This window comes from Salvelinus fontinalis, chromosome 26, assembly GCF_029448725.1.
Source record: "Salvelinus fontinalis isolate EN_2023a chromosome 26, ASM2944872v1, whole genome shotgun sequence".
NCBI lineage: Eukaryota > Metazoa > Chordata > Actinopteri > Salmoniformes > Salmonidae > Salvelinus > Salvelinus fontinalis.
The window spans coordinates 34,781,052-34,804,068 of NC_074690.1; the positions used below are offsets into that span (position 1 = coordinate 34,781,052).

General features: G+C 40.8%; 2 protein-coding genes across 2 annotated transcripts; both read right to left on the reverse strand.

Moving 5' to 3' along the window:
• Nucleotides 1-2,298: 2,298 nt before the first annotated feature.
• LOC129824170 (5-beta-cholestane-3-alpha,7-alpha-diol 12-alpha-hydroxylase-like) lies at nt 2,299-7,748 on the reverse strand. The gene has a single exon (XM_055883597.1). It carries the CDS (start codon nt 7,631-7,633, stop codon nt 6,104-6,106), a length of 1,530 nt encoding a protein of 509 aa, XP_055739572.1. The 5' UTR covers nt 7,634-7,748; the 3' UTR covers nt 2,299-6,103.
• Nucleotides 7,749-10,276: 2,528 nt separating this feature from the next.
• LOC129824171 (5-beta-cholestane-3-alpha,7-alpha-diol 12-alpha-hydroxylase-like) lies at nt 10,277-13,907 on the reverse strand. Its single transcript, XM_055883598.1, has one exon. The coding sequence runs from the start codon at nt 13,865-13,867 to the stop codon at nt 12,338-12,340; it is 1,530 nt and encodes a 509-aa protein (XP_055739573.1). The 5' UTR covers nt 13,868-13,907; the 3' UTR covers nt 10,277-12,337.
• Between the last annotated feature and the right edge of the window lie 9,110 nt (nt 13,908-23,017).

Genomic DNA, 23,017 nt, shown 5'->3' on the forward strand with positions numbered 1-23,017 from the left:
CGCCTGTCATATGCAAATGAGGAGGTTCTATTTCAATTGTATTCAAATTAATACTGTGGTATTTTCACCTCTCTCTCCGAGGTATAGTTTCTACAGTTTCTAGAATGAACAATGTATGCATTTCATACTTAAGATACATAAATGTTTGGCCATAAGACAATCCATTAAAATCAAATGTATGAAATGTATGCCCTATCCAAGAAAAAGTACCAACCAACAGAACCTTTTTCTCTTATGGTTAAGACAGGGCTGTCAAAAAGATTAGAAAATGTCAGAGTGTGGATTAATCGAGAACAAAGGTCATCAAAACTGGAATAAATGACAGTGTGTCTTTCAAATGGCACAATATGCATCCAAGATTGTTATGCTGTTAATTATTATTATTGCAAGTGTAAATCAAATTCAAGCTGTTCACTGTTGTAAACAGGTCTTCTACAGTACCTGGCCTAGTTGCCAGTGCTCAGTTGTAAGGTACCAATGGAAAAATGGGAGTAAATATTCCACGTTGGAACAGATGATAATCTTGCCCCAGGCATCACAGCACAATCACACTGCATGTGCTGTTTTCAGTAACCATGGCCCATATTGTTGAACACAATGCAGGCAGCATTGGAAGCTGGAAGCTGAAGTGCTACAGCTGAAGTGCTGTATATTTCCCTGCCATCTTGGGCAGCCCAACATTAAGAAGAAGCCTAATGCAAGGTGACTGCTCAGTCTAACCTTATTACTGGTCAGTTGTGGGCTATTTTTGTATTTCTTTCCCCAAATGATGTATCACAGGAAATCCCATATAAGAAAAAAATACAATTAATGAATTAAATTAATACAAAGACCATAATGATAAATCACAAATAATTCTCAATATACAATTGAGAATGTAACCTCTTCATTGGGTATAGCCAAATAGTGTGTGCAAGTAATTTTAAGACAATTTCATTGTAGCTATTTTAGAGGTAATATTCACCAAATACAAATATGCATTTGAGCCTTGAATGATAGGCCATAATGTTGAACTAAAGCAAGGATATACCATGCCACCTTCTCAACCAAAAATATTCCTATTCTACAAATAATTTGTTGATGTATCAGACTGTGAGACAGAGACCCATAAACTTTTGGTTGCCGTTCACAAGTTCTCTGTGTATGATGTGGAGTATGATATGAACTTGAAAGTTCAGATTTAATCACATAGCTTGGCCGCTGAGCACAGAAGTCATTTCAACATCTAGTTTCGATTTACATTTGGTTGAGTTGTCAACTAACGTGAATTCAACGTGAAATCAACAAAACAATTCACCATGTCATTGGATTTAGGTAAAACGCCCTTATGTTGTTGACTTTTTGCAAATCCAATCAGTTTTACACGTTGATTCACAGCCTGGTCCCATAGACTAGAGGTAACATAGGAAGTGTAAAATCCAAGACACTCAAATTAGTATGATATGTTACTTTTGGTACGGTTAAAGAAGACAGACTGTTACTTAAGGCAAACACGTACGTAGGGTGGTTGGTCGGAGTGGATGTGTTGGCGTAGAATGATAACATCTAGCAACCCAAAGGTTGCGAGTTTGAATCTCATCACAGACAAGTTTAGTATTTGAGCTAATTAGCAACTTTCAACTATTTACTACTTTTTAGCTACTTTGCAGCTACTTAGCATGTTAGCTAACCCTTCCCCTAACCTTAACCCTTTTAGTTAACCCTAACCCGAAACTTAAACCTAACTCCTAAACTTAACCCTAACCCCTAGCCTAGATAACGTTAGCCAGCTAGCTAACATTAGCCACCTAGCTAGAATTCATAACATGTCATACATTTTCAAAATTCGTAACATATAATACGTTTTCATGATTTGTAACATATATGTTTTGCAAATTCTTAACATATAATATCAATTGTAATTCGTAACATATCATATGAAATGTGTGATGAACATCCACAAATGAATATATACTATATTAAAGGTAACCTATCATACTAAATTGAGTGTTTCAGTTTTACTTACAGGTGTTGTAGAGACAAATCTCCAATTTGCCTTTGCTCTTATAGAGCCACTGAACACGCTGAACACGTCTGTTGCTCAGAAAAACACAAGTGCCATTCGGCGTGGGACCAGAAAAGCAAGATTTCAGTCTTCGAGGTGTGTTTCCTGACCGATTCCATGTTTGGTTAATGATGTTTGCCCCCCATGAGAAACTGTAGATGCGGAGCCTATTTCACTTCCTCAAAATCCCCAGAATGAATCTAAGATAACTCAAGAAATCTGTATTTATGTCAAATATACACTGGGAGTCAGGATGCAGTAGGTGAGTTTAATAAAGAAACAATGTTGACGAGCAAACATGAGCAGCGTAAAGAAAGAGAGAAAACAATATTACCTAATGACTGATGTCAACTGAGGGATAAATAAAGCGGGAGTAATCACAGTGTAAATGATGACCAGGTGTGCTTAATGATTGGGAGCAGGTGTGCGTAATAATAGCCAGGGCTGATGGTTAGTAGAACAGCGACTTCGAGCGCCGGAGGGGGGGAGCATGAGTAGGGTTGACAATTGAATTTGTAAATTTTTACCGAGGAGGTTTTAGTTGAGCAATTTTACATCTAACTAATCTATTTCTCAAGTTTAAAAAATGCACAATGTGTAATCTTATGTGAACAAAGTCGTAGCTGCTCGGCAGGTCTGACTCACTGTCTATGCTATTGGATAGAGAGCAATCACCGCAGCTGTTCACCGCATGTTACTGGGCAAATCAAAACTCAACCGTCATTTACCCGTTGTGACGCACAGGATGTTCCAAATTCCATTTTGGACGAGACTGACTTCATGACCAAAAGTATCCTATTTACACTTTGTAGTAAATTTTGACACTATAATAACTGCTTCTGACTCATATGGATGCCACGTAGACATTTTTCAAAAGGATTCATTGCTTTTTAAAGGCAGTCTCTCTGTAAGGGCACAAATGGGTACAAGTCTCACTGAATAGGCCTAGTAGCTGTTTATGTGGTTCAGGGTGGATTAAACTGAATGCCCCCACATGATATAATTCTAGCTACTTTTTCTGAGTAGTCCATGTAGAGTGTGGATTTGGGAAAACTTTAGTAACGTCAGACATCTGCCTTTTGTGTCCACACTGTGGCCTAGGACATACGGTGCCTTCAGAAAGTATCCATACCCCATGACTTATTCCATATTTTGTTGTGTAACAGCCTGAATTAAAAATATATTAATTATGTATTTTTCTCCCCCATCTACACACTATACCACATTATCACAAAGTGAAACTATGATTTTGGAAATGTTTGAAAATTTATTGAAAATGAAATACTGAAATATCTCATTTATATAAGTATTCACACCCCTGGATCAATACTTTGTATAAGCACCTTTGGCAGCGATTAGAGCTGTGAGTCTTTCTTGGTAAGTCTCTAAGAGCTTTCTACACCTGGATTGAGCAACATTTTCCCATTATTCTTTTCAAAAATTTTCAAGCTCTGTCAGATTTGTTATTGATCATTGCTAGACAACCATTTTGAGGTCTTGCCATATATTTTCAATTAGATTTAAGTCAAAACTGTAACCCAGCCACTCAGGAACATTCACTTTCTTCTTGGTAAGCAACTCCAGTGTAGATTTGGCCTTGTGGTTTAGGTTATTGTCCTGCTGAAAGGTGAATTAATCTCCCAGTGTCTGGTGGAAAGCAGAGTTAACCATATTTTCCTCGAGGACATTGCCTGTGCTTAGCTCCATTCTGTTTATTTATTGTCCTGAAAAACTCCCCAGTCCTTAACGATTACAAGCATAGCCATAACATGATGCAGCCACCACTATGCTTGAAAATATGGAGAGTGGTACTCAGTGATGTGTTGAATTGGCTTTGCTCCAAACATAACATTTTGTATTCAGGACAAAAGTTAATTGATTTGCCACATTTTTTGCAGTATTACTTTAGAGCCTTGTTGAAAACAAGTATTCTGTACAGGCTTCCTTCTTTTCACAACGTCAATTAGTTTAGTATGGTGGAGTAACTACAATGTTGTTGATCCATGTTCAGTTTTCTCCTATCACAGCCATTAAAGTCTAACTGTTTTAAAGTCACCATTGGCCTCATGGTGAAATCCTTGTGCGGTTTCCTTCCTCTCCGGCAACTGAGTTAGGAAGGACGCCTGTGTCTTTGTAGTGACTGGGTGTATTTATACACTATAGAAAGTGTAATGAATAACTTCCCAAGTGAACCAGACTAAAAAGTTAATTAAAGCAACAATACAGCACACAGCAGTAGCTTTAAATAAATGTCATCTCATCTCCTACATGGAGTTGGTTTTGAACACCTGTGCCTTTCTTTTTTTTTTGGTAAGATTTTATAAAATGTTTTGAAACAATACAAACATCAACTACATCACACCTGCCCAGACCAACATGCTCACACCTCCAGCATCACTCTCCGGCAACATGGCCTCCAACTGCACCATTTTGTTTCTTGCCGTCGACACGCCACTGTGTTGTTGAATTTGTAAAAATGTGTTAATACTGGATTGAGTGTACATTTTCATTTACTGTAATTTCATTAGCTATGTTCCAACATTCCCTCCATCTTGTGCCAATATTAGTTCCTTTTAAGTCTTGGTTCCAATAGTTTCTATTTTCTTCTAAGAGATTGTCAGTTGGATAGGCTCTCTGCAAGGTTTTATATAGCTTACCTATTATGTGAATATCCTTTTCTGACTCAAATAGGATTCCCTCAAGATTGCTCTGATGTAAAAAAGATTTCAAATTGAAATTTCGTGATATAACACTTTTAAGTTACATGTTCATGTACCAAAATTGCTTTTTAATGCTGTCATGGAAATACATGTATTTTCTATAACCAAGTCATTTACGGTTGCTATGCCTTTAGGTTTTCCATGTGGACCAATTTATTGGTGAATTCTGAAAAGCTATCCAAGGATTTTTCTATAGGGTTGTGTTTTTAGGGAGTGATATTGTTTCTTGTAGAATATGCTACATTTTCTTCCATGTTTTTTTTTCTTAACTATGAAGAGGTTAATGTTCTTAGCTTTGTCCTTTGAAAATAGATACATGCAAATATTCTGGGGATGAGCAGGTGCATCTTCAATATGCAGGTGCATCTTCCTCTTTAGCGCATTTAACTATATAAGGCAAGTAAAAGCCTCAGCGAGTTGATAGAATTCCAAGTCTGGAAGGTTAAAACCACCCTCAAGGAAGACTTTTGTTTATAATCTACAAGTTTTATTTGCCCATATAAAGTCTGTTGTGACCGAGTATACTTTCTGGGTGATTGGTATTACCTAGAATACGTACTACAACTTTGGGAGCCATGCCATTCTGAAGAGGTGTATTCTACACTCTTAGAAAAAAAGGTGCTAAAAGTACCTAAAAGGGTACTTCGGCTGTCCCCATAGGAGAACCCTTTGAAGAACCCTGTTTGGTTCCAGGTAAAACCCTTTTGGGTTCAATGTAGAACCCTTTCCACAGATGGTTCTAAATTGAACCCTAAGGGTTCTACCTGGAACCAAAAAGAGTTCTCCTATGGGGACAGCCGAAGCACCCATTTGAAACCTTTTTTTCTAAGAGTGTACTTGTTAGATGTACTGTATGATAAGATTGTTCCATTTAAAAAGGTCTGATTTCACAATGTTGAGTAATGGGATAAAGTTAACTTTATATATTTTTTGTCACTTATTAAGCATCCTAAGTATTTTCTATTTTTTGTAGTTCACTTACAGATAACATGTGTGCATTTCCAAGACTATCTCTAACCCTTTCCTATTACTCACCGGCTTTACAGGACAGATCATTTTCTGTCCATGTCAGCTTTCAATTATGCTATATCTACTTTCCAGTTGACTCTAAGCATAAACAAAAATATTCCTTCCAGTCATTTTCAAAGAGAGAACAGGTCAATTATTTTTCATCTAAATTAACACAGCAATTATATCCAGTTATTGTAATACTGTAACACATTTTACTGTCCTATGTACTCTAGATAAATTAATGTTTAGGCACATAGTTTATAATAATCATCATCAGATTAACAGTTGTCAAAATGTTGTCAAAGGCTGGTTTGTCAGTCACTCAGTTTTAAAACCTGAGTCTGTATCTAAACTGGATGTCTCTGGTTGGATGCATGGACCCAAAGCCCCAGCGCTTGGTGTCAATATCAGGTATCTTTTCATCTGGGTTCTTGAGCTCAAAATCAAAGTATGTGAGCATGAGGAAGACAAACTGCTTCAACTCGTTGGTGGCGAAGAAGCGTCCTGGGCACATAGTGATCCCAGCACCCCACGGCATGTTGTAGTATTTAATTTTTTTCCCACCTTTGTAAAAGTCAGTCTTTTTACCCCCATCTGCAGTCAGGAAGCGGTCATACTTGTAGGTGAGTGGGTCGGGGTGGACTTCCGGGTCCATCTGGACAGCAGTGTAAGGAAACAGGGCTACTCTGTCTCCTTCTCTGATGCGGTACTCGTTTCCGTCTGCCATCTTCAGGGACATGTCCTGGAGCACGGCCCTGGTTAGTACGGGGGCGGAGGTGAGGCGGAGTGTCTCCTCCACGGCACTGTCCAAGATGGGCGTCTTTTGCAGCATGTCCTGGGTCAGGTTGATGAAAGGGCCTTCGTGCTTCACCTCCTGGCCCGTCTCCTTAAGCACCTCCTCCACTTCCCCCTGCACGGCCCTCATGGCGTCTGGGTGCTTCATGAGGTAGAAGAGCAGCCAGAAGGCAGCAGGGCCTGTGTTGCCCTGTGAGGCCCAAAGGAGAAGAAACATGTACCTGTCCTGCATGAAGTCTTCCATACCGTGCTCCTCCCTATCCTGCTGCTGCTCGCGCACCCAGACACTGATGTTCTCCTTGGTCCTCACCTTCTGCACTGACAGCATGTTCCAGAACAGCCTCTTCAGCCTCTCCGCCTCTCTCTTCTCCCCTGGAGGCAAGACCCCATAGGCCAGATTGGGGAAGAGCTGGTCATACTTACGGAACTCAAGGAAGAGCTCCTGGGACTCCACTCTGTCGACCTCTCTGGCTTTCTCTATGCTCTCTGTGGGTTTTGGTGTCTCATTACCGAACAGAGCCAGGTAACCTGCCCTGAAGACAATGTTGTAGCTGTAGTTGAACAGACCGTCCTCATTCCAGGGCATATCGTTATTTTCCCCCGTCCCTACACTGTGCAGCATCAGATTCTGTAGGTTGCTCATCATAGCCTGTGTCATGACCACTAAACCGTCCCCCATCAGGTGCTTGTTGCTGGACATCTGAGGAAACCTGTGGTCAGAGTGGTAACCAAACACTTTCTGCACCAGATGCTGTGCAAACTTGCTGAAGTCCAGTTTGGTGCGGGCCTCCTTCACAATCGTCCCGAAGGACCGAGGGTCCATAAGGAATGTGAAGTAGAATCCTCCCAGCTGCACGGTGAAAATATCCCCATGCTTCCCCTTCATCCTCTCCAGGAACTTCGCTGTGTCCCTGCGGAACTCAAGGACATGGCCCAGCCAGGGGATGGGGCCCCGGTCCAGGGGGGGTTCCCCGGGTCGACGCTGCCTGACAGCCCCCAGGAGGTAGAAGCCCCCCAGGACAGAGGCTAGCAGAGCCAGAAGGATCAGCAGCAGAAAGCCCATGGTCCTTTATTCTTTGTTCTCACACAGACAATCTGAGCCCCGGCTAGAATTCGTTTTTTTTTTATGGCGTGATGAAACTATGGCATTCATGTCAGAAGTTAATGACTAACTCGATTGCACGATAACCAGAAACCACCCACAAACGGTACAGAACAGTCTTTGGTGTTTCCAGTTTAAACAAATGTTAATACATATAAAGGTCAGAAAATTTCTAATAATGAATTGCATATTACAGGAAGTGCAAAATATTTTGTCATTTAGAGTCTATATGTTTCATAATCTGGAGAAGACAGCCCAGAACAGAGCACAATGGAGAGGAATCGTCGATGGACTATACTCCCAAAGTAGAAACCGTAGCAAAGTAGAAAAGTAGCTTCACAGTACATTCCGATCTCTATTTTGGGTGTGATGAAAGTAAAAATATAGTATGTTCTTTTTTTCTCTCAACAATGTTAGGCCTAGTAACTATTTATGTCGTTCAGAGTGGATTAGACATAGCCACCAAATGATGTCATTCTAGCTACTTTCCCCCCTGAGCAGTCCATGTAGAGTGTGCATTTGAAAGCACCTTTAGTAACCTCAGACTGATTTCAACATTTGCCCTTTGTGTCCACAAGATGGCCTACGACATTTGTAGGAGTATACATTACCCTTTTATGTGCACAGTAGCATTGCATACCACAGAGCGTCCTTCTATTTAGCTTACTAGTTTAGCTTTTGGGGAGCTGCTGAATCTTTGGGAGGCCTCAACCCCAAATAACCACAGACAGTCTCTACCAAAGCATTGAATTGTCATTGAATTGACGTCTGTGCCCAGTTGAGATACACTAACTATATTGACAATAATACCTATTTCAGACAGATGATATGGTATAGTATGTGATTTTTGAATGACTACCACATCTCTGTACCCCAAACATACAACTATCTGTAAGGCCCCTTAACCAAGAAGTGAATTTCTAGCACAGATTTAACCACAAAGTCCAGAGACGTTTTCCAATGCCTAACAAACAAAGGCACTGATTGGTAGATTTGTAAAAAATTAAAAGTGAGTATGGTGAAGTTATTCATTAGGCTTTGGATGATGTATTCAAAGATACAGGCGTCATTCTTAACTCAGTTGCCTAGTTACAGACTTATCTGCTTGAAAATCTATGGCAAGACTTGAACATGTCTGTCTAGCATTGATCAACAACCAACTTGACAGAGCTTTAATCATTTTTTTTGTTTATTAATCACATTAAATAAATAATAATCTTCCGAAATGACTTTGGAAAAGCAACAAAAGAAATAGGGCTTTCAATTATATTTTATTTAGTCAAATATTACATCTTTTTGGATTTCTTGCAGTCTATAAATTATTATGTTCTCATTAGTTAAAAAAAAGTTTTAAAAAACATTTCCACTTTGACATTACAGAGTATGTTGTGTAGATTGTTGACAAAAAAAGACAATTATATCCACTTTAACCCCACTTTGTAATACAACAAAAAGTGGGAAAATTCAAGGGTTGTCAATACTTTCGAAAGATACTTTATATGGGTCGTTCCAAAAAAACAGTGTCTTTTGTGTCCCTTTGATGTGTTAAGTAGAAATTGTGCACCAAAATTGAATTTTAAAAGCCTGTTATATTACATGAAGTGCCCTTTAATATAGACCACATTGAGAATTCAATAAATCAGTTTTTTAATATGAAGAAGGACTTGCTAAAGTGCCAGATTTCCGCATGTCCCTCCGTGCACCCTCTGTGACTTCAAGGAAGATTTTGACCCACTTAACCCCCAAAACTTAAAAAAATACAATTATCAGCATTTTAAATCCCTAGTTATTTTGTTGTATTGACTAAGTCATTTCGGAATATTATTATTTATTTAATGTGATTAGTGAATAATTTACGTCTTTCGCTCATTTTGAGTTCAACCCTGTTACATGAACTGAACTCTATTTAACATGGTGAAACTATTTCTTGAAATATTTTTTTTGTCAAATAGTAGTGTAAAAGCTGGTGAGTTGGTAACTACTCTTTTTGACAATTTTCTGGTGTTTTGTGGTGGAAACTAAGTGGGTCTAGCTTAACACGTCAAACCTGTTATCTGTCGATTAACCTAACATAGCAGGTGTAAAAGAAACGTCTGAGTGGCGTTTCTTTCTTTCTGGTCCTGACAAGAAAAAAATACTGTCGGGGGAGGTTCTCGTCTGCACTGTTGAACCAATCCAGTAAATGTGGAGGAGGAGTTAAGATGGAGTGTCACCTTGTTAATGTTCGAAAGCGGGAAATCGCATCACAGGCTCTCTTTCTATTTCCCCTGAAAACCAAATGCATGAGGGTGCCCATAGACAAGCAAAACATTTTTATTAAAGGCCCAGTGCAGTTAAAAACATGATTTCCCTGTGTTGTACACATATTTCCACACTATGAGGTTGGAATAAGACCCGATACCTGTATTTTGGTTACAGGGTCTAAAAATGCAGGCTTCATGACTAGGACTCGATGTGGGATTTAATATACCATGTTTTCTTACCCCCTACCCCTTTCAGATATACAAAAATGCAGGTTTTTAAAAAAAAGGTGGGATGGTAAAAAAAAAAGTGGGATTTGTGTCTGTGTATGAAAGGGGTATATCACTTATACCACAACCACGACTTTATAAGGAAATTTTATTACATTTGACAGGAGGAAAAACACAAAGATTCAATGCTTGACATTACAATGTTATAAAAACAGCAATGATTATTATAGTACACATTTTTGGCACAATCATAGGCTGTCCTTGAGGGTCAAAATATGAGTGAACCAGACTAAAAAGATCATAAAAGCAAGAATACAGTACACACAGTAGCTTTAAATACATGTAAATTCATCTCCTACATGGAATTGGTTTTGAACATCTGTGTGTTTCTTTTTTTGTTGTTGTAAGATTTTATCAACCGCATCACACCTGCCCTGACACACAAGCTCACCCCCCAGCATCACTCTCCGGCAACATGGCCTCCAACTGCACCATTTTGTTTCTCTCCATTGCCCACACACTTTCAACATTTAGATAAGAAAGCATTTGACATTTCCATTGTGTTAAGGATGGAAGGTTGGTTGATTTCCAGTTAAGTATATATTTTTTCAAGAAGATTGACAAGAAAAGTATTGTCCAATGCATTGGGTATCTCTAGGGGTGGAAAAAGTACCCAATTGTCACACTTCAGTAAAAGTAAAGATACCTTAATAGAAAATGACTCAAGTAAAAGTGAAAGTTACCCAGGAACAAATACTGCTTGAGTAAAAGTCTAAAAGTATTTTGTTTTAAATATACTTAAGTATCAAAAGTAAATGTAATTGCTCAAATATACTTAAGTATCAAAAGTAAAAATATAAAATACTGTATTTCAAATTCCTTATATTAAGCCAACCAGATGGCACCATTTTCTTGTTTTTTTATTCACAGATAGCCAGGAGAACACTCCAACACTCAGACATCACACATGAAGCATGTGTGTTTAGTGAATGTGCCCGATCAGAGGCAATAGGAAGGACCAGGGATGTTGGACCATTTTCATGTGTGTGAATTGGACTATTTTCCTGTCCTGCTAAGCATTCAAAATGTAACAAGTACTTTTGGTTGTCAGTAGTACTTTAGAATATTTGTATTTAAGTACTTTACATCACTGGGTATCTCACTGCACTCTCATATGCCATGTCTTTAAATACGCGGACAGACAGATTTAAAGTAAATGTACATTGTAATACTTCCTATAACTTTTGGACGTTATAACATTCCCAGAAAGCATGGATCATTGAGTCATTGTTAGTTTTATAATTAAGACATGATTCTGCCATTGTGCTGTAGAATTCGTGAATTTTGTCTCCTGTATAATGCATTCTATACTTTAGTTTATACTGAATAAAGCGTACATTTTCATTAACTGTAATTTCATTAGCTATGTTCCAACATTCCCTCCATCTTGTGCCAATATCAGTTCCTTTTAAGTCTTGGATCCAATAGTTTAGATTTTTTTCTCAGAGATTGTCAGTTGGATAGGCTCTCTGCAAGGTTTTATATAGCTTACCTATAATATGAATATCCTTTTCTGACTCAAATAGGATTCCCTCAAGATTACTCTGATGCCCAAAATATTTGAAATATACATTTTGTGATGTATTTGAAAATATCTAACTTGGTCAATCTAAAATTGCTTTTTAATGTAGTCATGGAAATAAATGTATTTCCAATTATCAAGTCATTTACGGTTTCAATGCCTGAAATTTTCCATGCGGACCAATTTATCTGTGAATTCAGAAAAGCTACCAAGGATTGTGTTTGTAGGGAGTGATATTGTTTCTTGTAGAATACGTCTCCTACACGTCTCCTACATGTTTCTAATACTATCTGCAAACCATTTCCTCATGACTCATCACTCAAAAATATTATATAGTACCTGATTTCAAATTCAAAATGTAATATTTCCAGCTGAGTCTAAGCATAAACATTCCAGACATTTTCAAAGACAGAAAAAGAAGATCATTTTTCCTCTCTGAATAAACAAAACAATTATATGCAGTTATTTTAATACTGTACCACTTGTTGCTGTACTATGTACTCTAGACAAATTTTTGTTTAGGCACAAGATAGTTTATAATAATCAAAATTAGATTAACAGCTCGTGAGATGGAAGTTTACTCTCAAAGGCTGGTTTGTCAGTCACTCAGTTTTAAAACCTAAGTCTGTATCTAAACTGGATGTCTCTGGTTGGATGCATGGACCCAAAGCCCCAGCGCTTGGTGTCAATATCAGGTATCTTTTCATCTGGGTTCTTGAGCTCAAAATCAAAGTATGTGAGCATGAGGAAGACAAACTGCTTCAACTCGTTGGTGGCAAAGAAGCGTCCTGGGCACATAGTGATCCCAGCACCCCACGGCATGTTGTAGTATTTAATTTTTTTCCCACCTTTGTAAAAGTCAGTCTTTTTACCCCCATCTGCAGTCAGGAAGCGGTCATACTTGTAGGTGAGTGGGTCCGGGTGGACCTCCGGGTCCATCTGGACGGCAGTGTAAGGAAACAGGGCTACTCTGTCTCCTTCTCTGATGCGGTACTCGCTTCCGTCGGCCATCTTGAGGGACATGTCCTGGAGCACGGCCCTGGTGAGGACGGGGGCGGTGGTGAGGCGGAGGGTCTCCTCCACGGCGCTGTCCAGGATTGGCGTCTTTTGCAGCATGTCCCGGGTTAGATCGATAAAGGGACCTTCGTGCTTCCCCTCCTGGCCTGTCTCCTTCAGCACCTCCTCCACCTCTTTCTTCACGGCCCCCATTGCGTCTGGGTGCTTCATGAGGTAGAGGAGCAGCCAGAAGGCAGCAGGGCCTGTGTTGCCCTGTGAGGCCCAAAGGAGAAGAAACATGTACCTGTCCTGCATGAAGTCTTCCATACCGTGCTCCTCCCTATCCTGCTGCTGCTCGCGCACCCAGACACTGATGTTCTCCTTGGTCTTCACCTTCTGCACTGACAGCATGTTCCAGAACAGCCTCTTCAGCCTCTCCGCCTCTCTCTTCTCCCATGGAGGCAGGACCCCATAGGCCAGATTGGGGAAGAGCTGGTCATACTTACGGAACTCAAGGAAGAGCTCCTGGGACTCCACTCTGTCGACCTCTCTGGCTTTCTCTATGCTCTCTGTGGGTTTTGGTGTCTCATTACCGAACAGAGCCAGGTAACCTGCCCTGAAGACAATGTTGTAGCTGTACTTGAACAGACCGTCCTCATTCCAGGTCATATGGTTATTATCCTCTGTCCCTACATTGTGCAGCATCAGATTCTGTAGGTGGCTCATCATAGCCTGTGTCATGACCACTAAACCGTCCCCCATCAGGTGCTTGTTGCTGGACATCTGAGGAAACCTGTGGTCGGAGTGGTAACCAAACACTTTCTGAACCAGCTTTTGTGCAAACTTGCTGAAGTCCAGTTTGGTGCGGGCCTCCTTCACAATCGTCCCGAAGGACCGAGGGTCCATAAGGAATGTGAAGTAAAATCCTCCCAGCTGCACGGTGAAAATATCCCCATGCTTCCTCTTCATCCTCTCCAGGAACTTTGCTGTGTCCCTGCGGAACTCAAGGACATGGCCCAGCCAGGGGATGGGGCCCCGGTCCAGGGGGGGTTCCCCTGGTCGACACCACCTGAAGGCTCCCAGGAGGTAGAGTCCCCCCAAGACAGAGGCTAACAGAGCCAGAAGGATCGGCAGCAGAAAGCCCATTTTCCTTTCCTCTTCGTTCTTTCAGAGCACATCTGCGCCCTCGGCTGAAGTGTATTTTGTGTTTTCAATACCCATGACTCATGCTCCTCCCCCTTCCTTTCACAGTGAGAATGCCATTTGTATTCTAAGCACTAAGAACTTTTACAGACTCAGTAAGGATGTAAGCATTGTTGTTGTTTTTTGACACTTCATTTAATAGCACAGAATGCTCAGATATGTTGCACTTTCCCATGAAACTTTAATAGAACATTAATATCTTATATTGTATGTTTGGTGTGACGTTGATGGAATATTCTCCTAACCCTCTAAACAGGACACAGGAATGTTCTTGCAATGTTCCTATGAAACATGTCTAGAATATTATTATCAAGGAAAAGCATTGTTTATACATAGCTCTGCCTCAAGCATATGTATTTAGACGGCTCAGGGCCAGGACCATGCAGGTTTCAGCTGTTTTCAGTCAGGAGCCTACAGAGAGATTTTGAGATAGGAAAAACTTATTAGATCACATGTGTAGAGAGAACCTCTCTCAGATTTGTAATAGTGTTGCATTTTGGGTCTTTATGCTGTATCATACCATAAAGAGCAGTGGAGCCAGCCCCAAAACAAGATAATTGAGAAGAGAGGTAAGATTGAAGAAGACATGCACATACCCAAGATATACCCAATATATACCCAAGTCCTCCTGAATCCCTAACAAGGCATGAGTGCAAAAACAAAACAAGAACCCCAAAATTGTCATGCCATCTATTTGCAACTATTTAAAGCCTTTGAATAAATCTGATGATTTTATGGATAGAGGCATACAACTATAATGGCCATGCTCCTTTAAACCATCCATCATTGATATAGACTTTTGTTGTTTTTATGTTTCTTCATTGTGACTAGAAGTGACTTTTCGTAGCAGGTTAGGAGAGCATTTTAGCTAACTCTTCTCCTAACCTTAACCTAATTCTCCTAACCGGCTATATGAATTATTCTAACCTGCTGCGTAAGTTCTCCTAACCTGCTACATTAATTATTCTAACCTGCTGCGTAAGTTTTCCTAACCTGCTACATTAATTATTCTAACCTGCTGCGTACGTTTTCCTAACCTGCTACATTAATTATTCTAACCTGCTGCGTAAGTTCTCCTAACCTGCTACATTAATCATTCTAACCTGCTGCGTAAGTTCTCCTAACCTGCTACATTAATTATTCTAACCTGCTGCGTAAGTTCTCCTAACCTGCTACATTAATTATTCTAACCTGCTGCGTAAGTTCTCCTAACCTGCTACATTAATTATTCTAACCTGCTGCGTAAGTTTTCCTAACCTGCTACATTAATTATTCTAACCTGCTGCGTACGTTTTCCTAACCTGCTACATTAATTATTCTAACCTGCTGCGTAAGTTCTCCTAACCTGCTACATTAATTATTCTAACCTGCTGCGTAAGTTCTCCTAACCTGCTACATTAATTATTCTAACCTGCTGCGTAAGTTCTCCTAACCTGCTACATTAATTATTCTAACCTGCTGCGTAAGTTCTCCTAACTTGCTACATTAATTATTCTAACCTGCTGCGTAAGTTCTCCTAACCTGCTACATTAATTATTCTAACCTGCTGCGTAAGTTATCCTAACCTGCTACGTTAATTCTCCTAACCTGCTACGAAAAAGTCACTTCTGGTCTTAGTTGTATACTACCAAGTCAGAGCCATGTTTCTCAACCTACGACTTTTGTAACATTCAAACCTTGTGTAGGCTACAGATCTCTACATGTGTTGTTGTTTTACTCTCCCTTTGTATTCTCTTCCGACCTCGTTCCCAAACAAAGTTCAAAAGAAAACCACAGACATTCTGAGCTATGTGTAACTTGAGTCATTGACAAAACACACCAGCCTCGGCAACTAACCCCCTCCCCCTCCTCCTAAAATCAACAGGAATTCAGCAAAGAAAAAAATGTCTGCTTTCACCTTTTGTCTCAGGGATTACGGAACAGATCCTGCTTTGCAGAATTGTGGGTTTGCATCTTTTCTCAGTACGAGCTTGGCTGTGAATCCTTTGGCCGTTCCCATCTGATTACTGAAAACTGTCATATTTCTTCAGCAAGTGTTTCAGTGTTTGGTCTGTGCCTTTTTCTCTAAGCTGGGAAATGTTAATTATGCATTTTCAAGTCACACCATTTACATTTTATTTTGGACAGCCATTCTCTGACAAATAATGGGGGAATAGTTCCAGGCACTACATACTGCTGCACTTTTTGCTCTTCATAGCTCACTCTGATCTGCAAAACCCCCATTGGGATCAATCTCGCTCTTGAGTATGTCTTTAGCAACACATTTGTTTTCTTCAGCTTGATAACCTTGAAATGCTCATTGTAGACAGTTATAGACACTGCAGATCCTGTGTCAAGCTCCATTTTGAGGGTTGTGCCTTTGTTTTCTGGTGCCGCCCATATTATGCTACTGCTGGGAGAAGTCACTGGTCGTGTCCGAATACCCATACCTGCGTTTTAAATAGTAGGCCATTTGAGTATGTGAAAACATTATGTTTAATAATATGCAACATTTCAAAAATCGAGAATTGTAACGGCGTTCCTCCTCCTCTTCGTATGAAGAGGAGGAGTAGTGATTCGACCAACGTGCAGCGGGTTGTGCATACATAATGATTTATTAACACAAAGACGAAACACGAAAACAAACACTTGGAAGGATACAAAATAACAAACCGACCTAAACAGACTTAAACTTAAGAACTTACATGTAACACGAAGAACGCATGGACAGGGAAAAACAGACTACACAAAAACCGAACAAACATACCGAAACAGTCCCGTGTGGCGCAACATACACAGACACGGAAGACAACCACCCACAACGAACACTGTGAAACAACCTACCTTAATATGACTCTCAATTAGAGGAAACGCAAAACACCTGCCTCTAATTGAGAGCCATACCAGGCAACCCTTAAACCAACATAGAAAACAGAAAACATAGACTACCCACCCAAATTTACGCCCTGACCAATTAAACGCATACCAAAACAGAAAACAGGTCAGGAACGTGACAAGAAGACTTTAAATGCCCAGATGTCATACTAATTTTGGCAGACTTTTCCACAATGCATTGGAAGATGTGGACTTCGAGTGACAGACCCTAGATCTCTTGAAGTAGCTAAACAACAAAACTAAGGCTCCTTATTTGGGAAGATGCCCGAAGTTTCTGCAGTGCTGTTCAAATGTAGGCTAAGTAGTTTTTGTTCTTCTTAAAATTATCACATGAATTGCGTCGTAGGCCACATTTTTGAAAACAGAAGTATTTTAAATGTATTTTAATCTAAATTGGATTTCTGTTTTCTCACTGAAAAGTATTTATTGTTCTGTAGACCTTCGTAAGAGCTTATACAAGTTGAGTTTTAATGGGGTGGGCATTCTATGTTTTGTGTTTCTATGATTTTGTATTTCTATGTTTGGCCGGGTATGGTTCTCAATCAGGGACAGCTGTCTATCGTTGTCTCTGATTGGGAACCATACTTAGGTAGCCTTTTTTCCCACCTGTCTTGGTGAGAAGTTGACTTTGTTTAGGGCACATAGCCTTTGAGCTTCACGGTTTGTTTTTGTAGTGTTTAATGTTTAGTTCGGCATCATTTTGATTTAATAAAGAAAATGTATGCTCAGAACACTGCACTTTGGTCCTCTTTTTCCAACGGCTGTGACAGATGCGGTGCCTCGGCCAAAGAAGAAGCCTCCTGTATGTCTCCCCAGTCTGGTGAGTCCTGTGCCTGCTCCCAGAGCCAGGCCTCCTGTGTGTCTCTCCACTCCAGAGACGGTCTCCAGCCCGGAGCCTCCAGAGACGGTCTCCAGCCCGGAGCCTCCAGAGACGGTCTCCAGACCAGAGCCTCCAGAGACTGTCTCCAGCCCGGAGCCTCCAGAGACGGCCTCCAGTCCGGAGCCTCCAGTGACGTTCTCCAGTCCGGGCCCGCAGCGAGGGTGCCCAGTCCGGAGCCCGCAGCGAGGGTGCCCAGTCCGGAGCCCGCAGCGAGGGTGCCCAGTCCGGAGCCCGCAGCGAGGGTGCCCAGTCCGGAGCCCGCAGCGAGGGTGCCCAGTCCGGGGCACGCAGCGAGGGTGCCCAGTCCGGAGCCCGCAGCGAGGGTGCCCAGTCCGGAGCCCGCAGCGAGGGTGCCCAGTCCGGAGCCCGCAGCGAGGGTGCCCAGTCCGGAGCCCGCAGCGAGGGTGCCCAGTCCGGAGCCCGCAGCGAGGGTGCCCAGTCCGGAGCCCGCAGCGAGGGTGCCCAGTCCGGAGCCCGCAGCGAGGGTGCCCAGTCCGGAGCCCGCAGCGAGGGTGCCCAGTCCGGAGCCCGCAGCGAGGGTGCCCAGTCCGGAGCCCGCAGCGAGGGTGCCCAGTCCGGGGCCCGCAACGAGGGTCCCCAGTCCGGGGTCGGCGGCGAGGGTCCCCGCACCAGAGGTGCCACCAAAGTGGGCTGAGCCAGCGGTGGAGCGGGGTCTGCGTCGCGCACCTGAGCCGCCGCCGAGGATAGATGCCCACCCAGACCCTCCCCTATAGGTTTAGGTTTTGCGGCCGGAGTCCGCACCTTTAGGGAGGGGGGTACTGTCACGCCCTGACCTTAGAGATCCTTTTTATGTCTCTCTTTTGGTTTGGTCAGGGCGTGAGTTGGGGTGGGCATTCTATGTTTTGTATTTCTATGATTTTCTATGTTTTGGCCGGGTATGGTTCTCAATCAGGGACAGCTGTCTATCGTTGTCTCTGATTGGGAACCATACTTAGGTAGCTTTTTTTCCCACCTGTCTTGGTGGGTAGTTAATTTCTGTTTAGTGTTTTCACCTTATAGGACTGTTTCGGTTATTCTCTTGTTTATTTTTGTTATAGTGTTCAGTTTTAATAAAACAAGCATGAACACTTACCACGCTGCGCTTTGGTCCACACCTTCTTCAACAGATGACCGTTACAAGTTGACTTTGTTTAGGACACATAGCCTTTAACCTGTCTAGGATGAGGGTGCCGCTAGCGGCACTCCCCCCCCCACCCCCACTGAAAAGGCAGAGCCGCGAAATTCAAAAACAATATTTTTTTTAAATATTTAACTTTCACACATTAAAGTCCAATAAAGCTAATGAAAGACACAGATCTTGTGAATCCAGCCAACATGTCCAATTTTTAAAATGTTTTACAGGGAAGACACAATATGTAAAGATGTAAATCTATTACCTAAAAACACATTAGCATAATCCACCATCTTTTATTTGTCCACCAACACCAGTAGCTATCACCAATTCGGCTAAACTAAGATATTTATAGCCCCTAACCAAGAAAAAAACTCATCAGATGACAGTCTGATAACATATTTATGGTATGGGATAGGTTTTGTTAGAAAAATGTGCATATTTCAGGTAGATGGCATAGGTTACAATTGCACCCACCGTCACAAATGGACTAGAATAACTACATAGAGCAACGTGTTTACCTACTTACTAATCATCAAACATTTCGTAAAAATACACAGCATACACTAATCGAAAGACACAGATCCTGTGAATACAGACAATATTTCAGATTTTCTAAGTGTCTTACAGCGAAAACACAATAAATCGTTATATTAGCATAGCACATGTGCAAACATTACCCCAGCATTAATTCTAGCCAAAGTGAGCGATAACGTAAACATCGACAAAATATATTATTTTTTTCACTAACCTTCTCAGAATTCTTCAGATGACACCCCTGTAACATCACATTACAACATGCATGTACAGTTTGTTCGAAAATGTGCATATTTAGCCACCAAAATCATGGTTAGACAATGGGGAAAGTAGCCCAGCTGGTGAGAAAATGTCCGTGCGCCATATTAGACAGTGATCTACTCGTATACATAAATACTCATAAACGTGACTAAAAAATATAGGGTGGACAGCGATTGATAGACAATTTAATTCTTAATACAATCGCGGAATTACATTTTTTAAATTATCCTTACTTTTCAATACAGTTTGCGCCAAGCGAAGCTACGTCAAAAAACATGGCGTCCTAAGCCACTAACATTTTTCGACAGAAACACGATTTATCATAATAAAAATTTCCTACTTTGAGCTGTTCTTCCATCAGTATCTTGGGCAAAGGATCCTTTCTTGGGTCTAATCGTCTTTTGGTGGAAAGCTGTCCTCTTGCCATGTGGAAATGCCAACTGCGTTCAGCATGAACTGGAAGCGTGCCCAGCGATTCACAGCGTTTCAGAAATAAATGTCCCAAAATCGCACTAAACGGATATAAATTGCTATAAAACACTTTAACCTGTCTAGGATCAGCGTGGCGCTAGCGGCACACCCCCCCCCCCCCCACTGAAAAACCAGTGCCGCGAAATTCAAAAAAAATATTTTTTTTAAATATTTAACTTTCACACATTAAAGTCCAATACAGCTAATGAAAGACACAGATCTTGTGAATCCAGTCAACATTTCCGATTTTTAAAATGTTTTACAGGGAAGACACAATATGTAAAGATGTACATCTATTACCTAAAAACACATTAGCATAATCCACCATCTTTTATTTGTCCACCAACACCAGTAGCCATCACCAATTCGGCTAAACTAAGATATTTATAGCCCCTAACCAACAAAAAAACTCATTAGATGACAGTCTGATAACATATTTATGGTATGGGATAGGTTTTGTTAGAAAAAAGTGCATATTTCAGGTAGATGGCATAGTTTACAATTGCACCCACCATCACAAATGGACTAGAATAATTACAATGAGCAACGTGTTTACCTAACTACTAATCATCAAACATTTCGTAAAAATACACAGCATACACGAATCGAAAGACACAGATCCTGTGAATACAGACAATATTTCAGATTTTCTAAGTGTCTTACAGCGAAAACACAATAAATCGTTATATTAGCTTAGCACATAGCAATTAGCAGCCCAGCATTGATTCTAGCCAAAGTGAGCGATAAAAGTCAACATCGCCAAAAGATATTAATTTTTTCACTAACCTTCTCAGAATTCTTCCGATGACACTCCTGTAACATCACATTACAACATGCATATACAGTTTGATCGAAAATGTTTATATTTAGCCACCAAAATCATGGTTAGACAATGTGAAATGTAGCTCAGCTGGTCAGAAAATGTCCTTGCGCCACTTAGACAGTGATCTACTCTTATACATAAATACTCATAAACGTGACTAAAAAATATAGGGTGGACAGGGATTGATAGACAATTTAATTCTTAATACAATTGCGTTATTACATTTTTTAATTTATCCTTACTTTTCAATACAGTTTGCGCCAAGCGAAGCTACGTCAAAAAACATGGCGTCCTAAGCCACTAAAATGTTTCGACAGAAACACGATTTATCATAATAAAAATGTCCTACCTTGAGCTGTTCTTCCATCAGTATCTTGGGCAAAGGATCCTTTCTTGGGAGAAATCGTCTTTTGGTGGAAAGCTGTCCTCTTGCCATGTGGAAATGTCAACTGCGTTCGGGATGAACTGAAAAGCGTGCCCAACTTTTCACATCGTTGCAAAAATAAATGTCCCAAAATCGCACTAAACGGATATAAATTGCTATAAAACGCTTTAAATTAACTACTTTATGATGTTTGTAACTCCTATAACGAGTGAAAAGATGACCGGAGAAATATAACAGGCTAAACTAACGCTTGGAACAGGAGAGGGTCGGTGTCTTCCACGCGCGTTACGCAGCAAGAAAAGACTTGCTAGCTAAAGGTTTTTTTCATTTGTAGGGCCTGTGAACGCGCAATCGACCCCGTTGGAATCGTCATCACGTAAAGGCATCCAGGGGAAGACGTAAGAAGTGTCCGTATAGTCATAGCAACGACAGTGCCCTTTTAACTGACTTCAGAAAAGTGGCCAACATTTCTCAAATCTGACTCCATGTCAGGGAAATTGCTGTAGAATGGGCTCTGTTCCACTTAGAGACAAAATTTCAACTCCTATAGAAACTATAGACTGTTTTCTATCCAATAATAATAATAATATGCATATTGTACGATCAAGGATTTTGTGGGAAGCCGTTTAAAAAATTAGCCAAATTAGCATAAATAGTCTAAACAGCGCCCCCATCCCCAACAGGTTAAATTAACTACCTTATGATGTTTTTAACTCCTATAACGAGTCTTAACATGACCGGAGAAAGATTACTCCCAACACTAATGCTTGGAACAGGTGCGGGTCGGTGTCCTCCACGTGCATGACGCAGCTGCAAAAGACTTACTAGCTACAGGGTTTTTTAATTTATAGTGCCTGTGAACGCGCAATCGACCCCATTCAAATCGTCATCACGTAAAGGCATCCAGGGGAAGACGTAAGCAGTGTCCGTATACTCATAGGAATAACATTGGCTTTAAAACTGACTCCAGAACAGTGGCCAAAATTTCTGAAATCTGACTCCATGTCAGGGAAATTGCTGTAGAATGGGTTCTGTTCCACTTAGAGACAAAATTTCAACTCCTATAGAAACTATAGACTGTTTTCTATCCAATAATAATAATAATATGCATATTGTACGATCAAGAATTTTGTAGGAAGCCGTTTCAAAAATTACACGATTACCATAAATAGTGACAACAGCGCCCCCAGCCTCAACAGGTTAAGCTTCGCGGTTTGTTTTTGTAGTGTTTATTGTTTTGTTCGGCATCATTTTGATTTAATAAAGAATATGTACGCTCACAATGCTGCACCTTGGTCCTCTTCTTTAAACAGCCGTGACAGTACCGACCTCTTTGTCAAGCCTACTGGTCCACTGGGGCCCTTTTCTAAATATGCAAATTCATTTTTGTTCACATGCCTGCCTGTAAAATAAAAAATATATTCTGGTAATAGTTGACAGTTACTCCAAATGGATTGAAGCCTTCCCCACATCATATGAGGAAGCAAGGACTGTGGCTAAGACCCTGTTACAAGACAATGTTCCACAATTCGGTGTCCCACAAAGTTTAGATGGCGATAAGGGGACACATTTCACCTCAAAGATAAGAAAATTACTGTGTGACATGATGCAAGTTAGGAGGAATTGGTATGTACCGTTTCACCCGCAAAGTTCTAGACTTGTAGAACGCTATAGTGGCATTCTGAAAAATAAACAGGGAAAAATATGTTCTCATAGCCTTGTTTTCAATG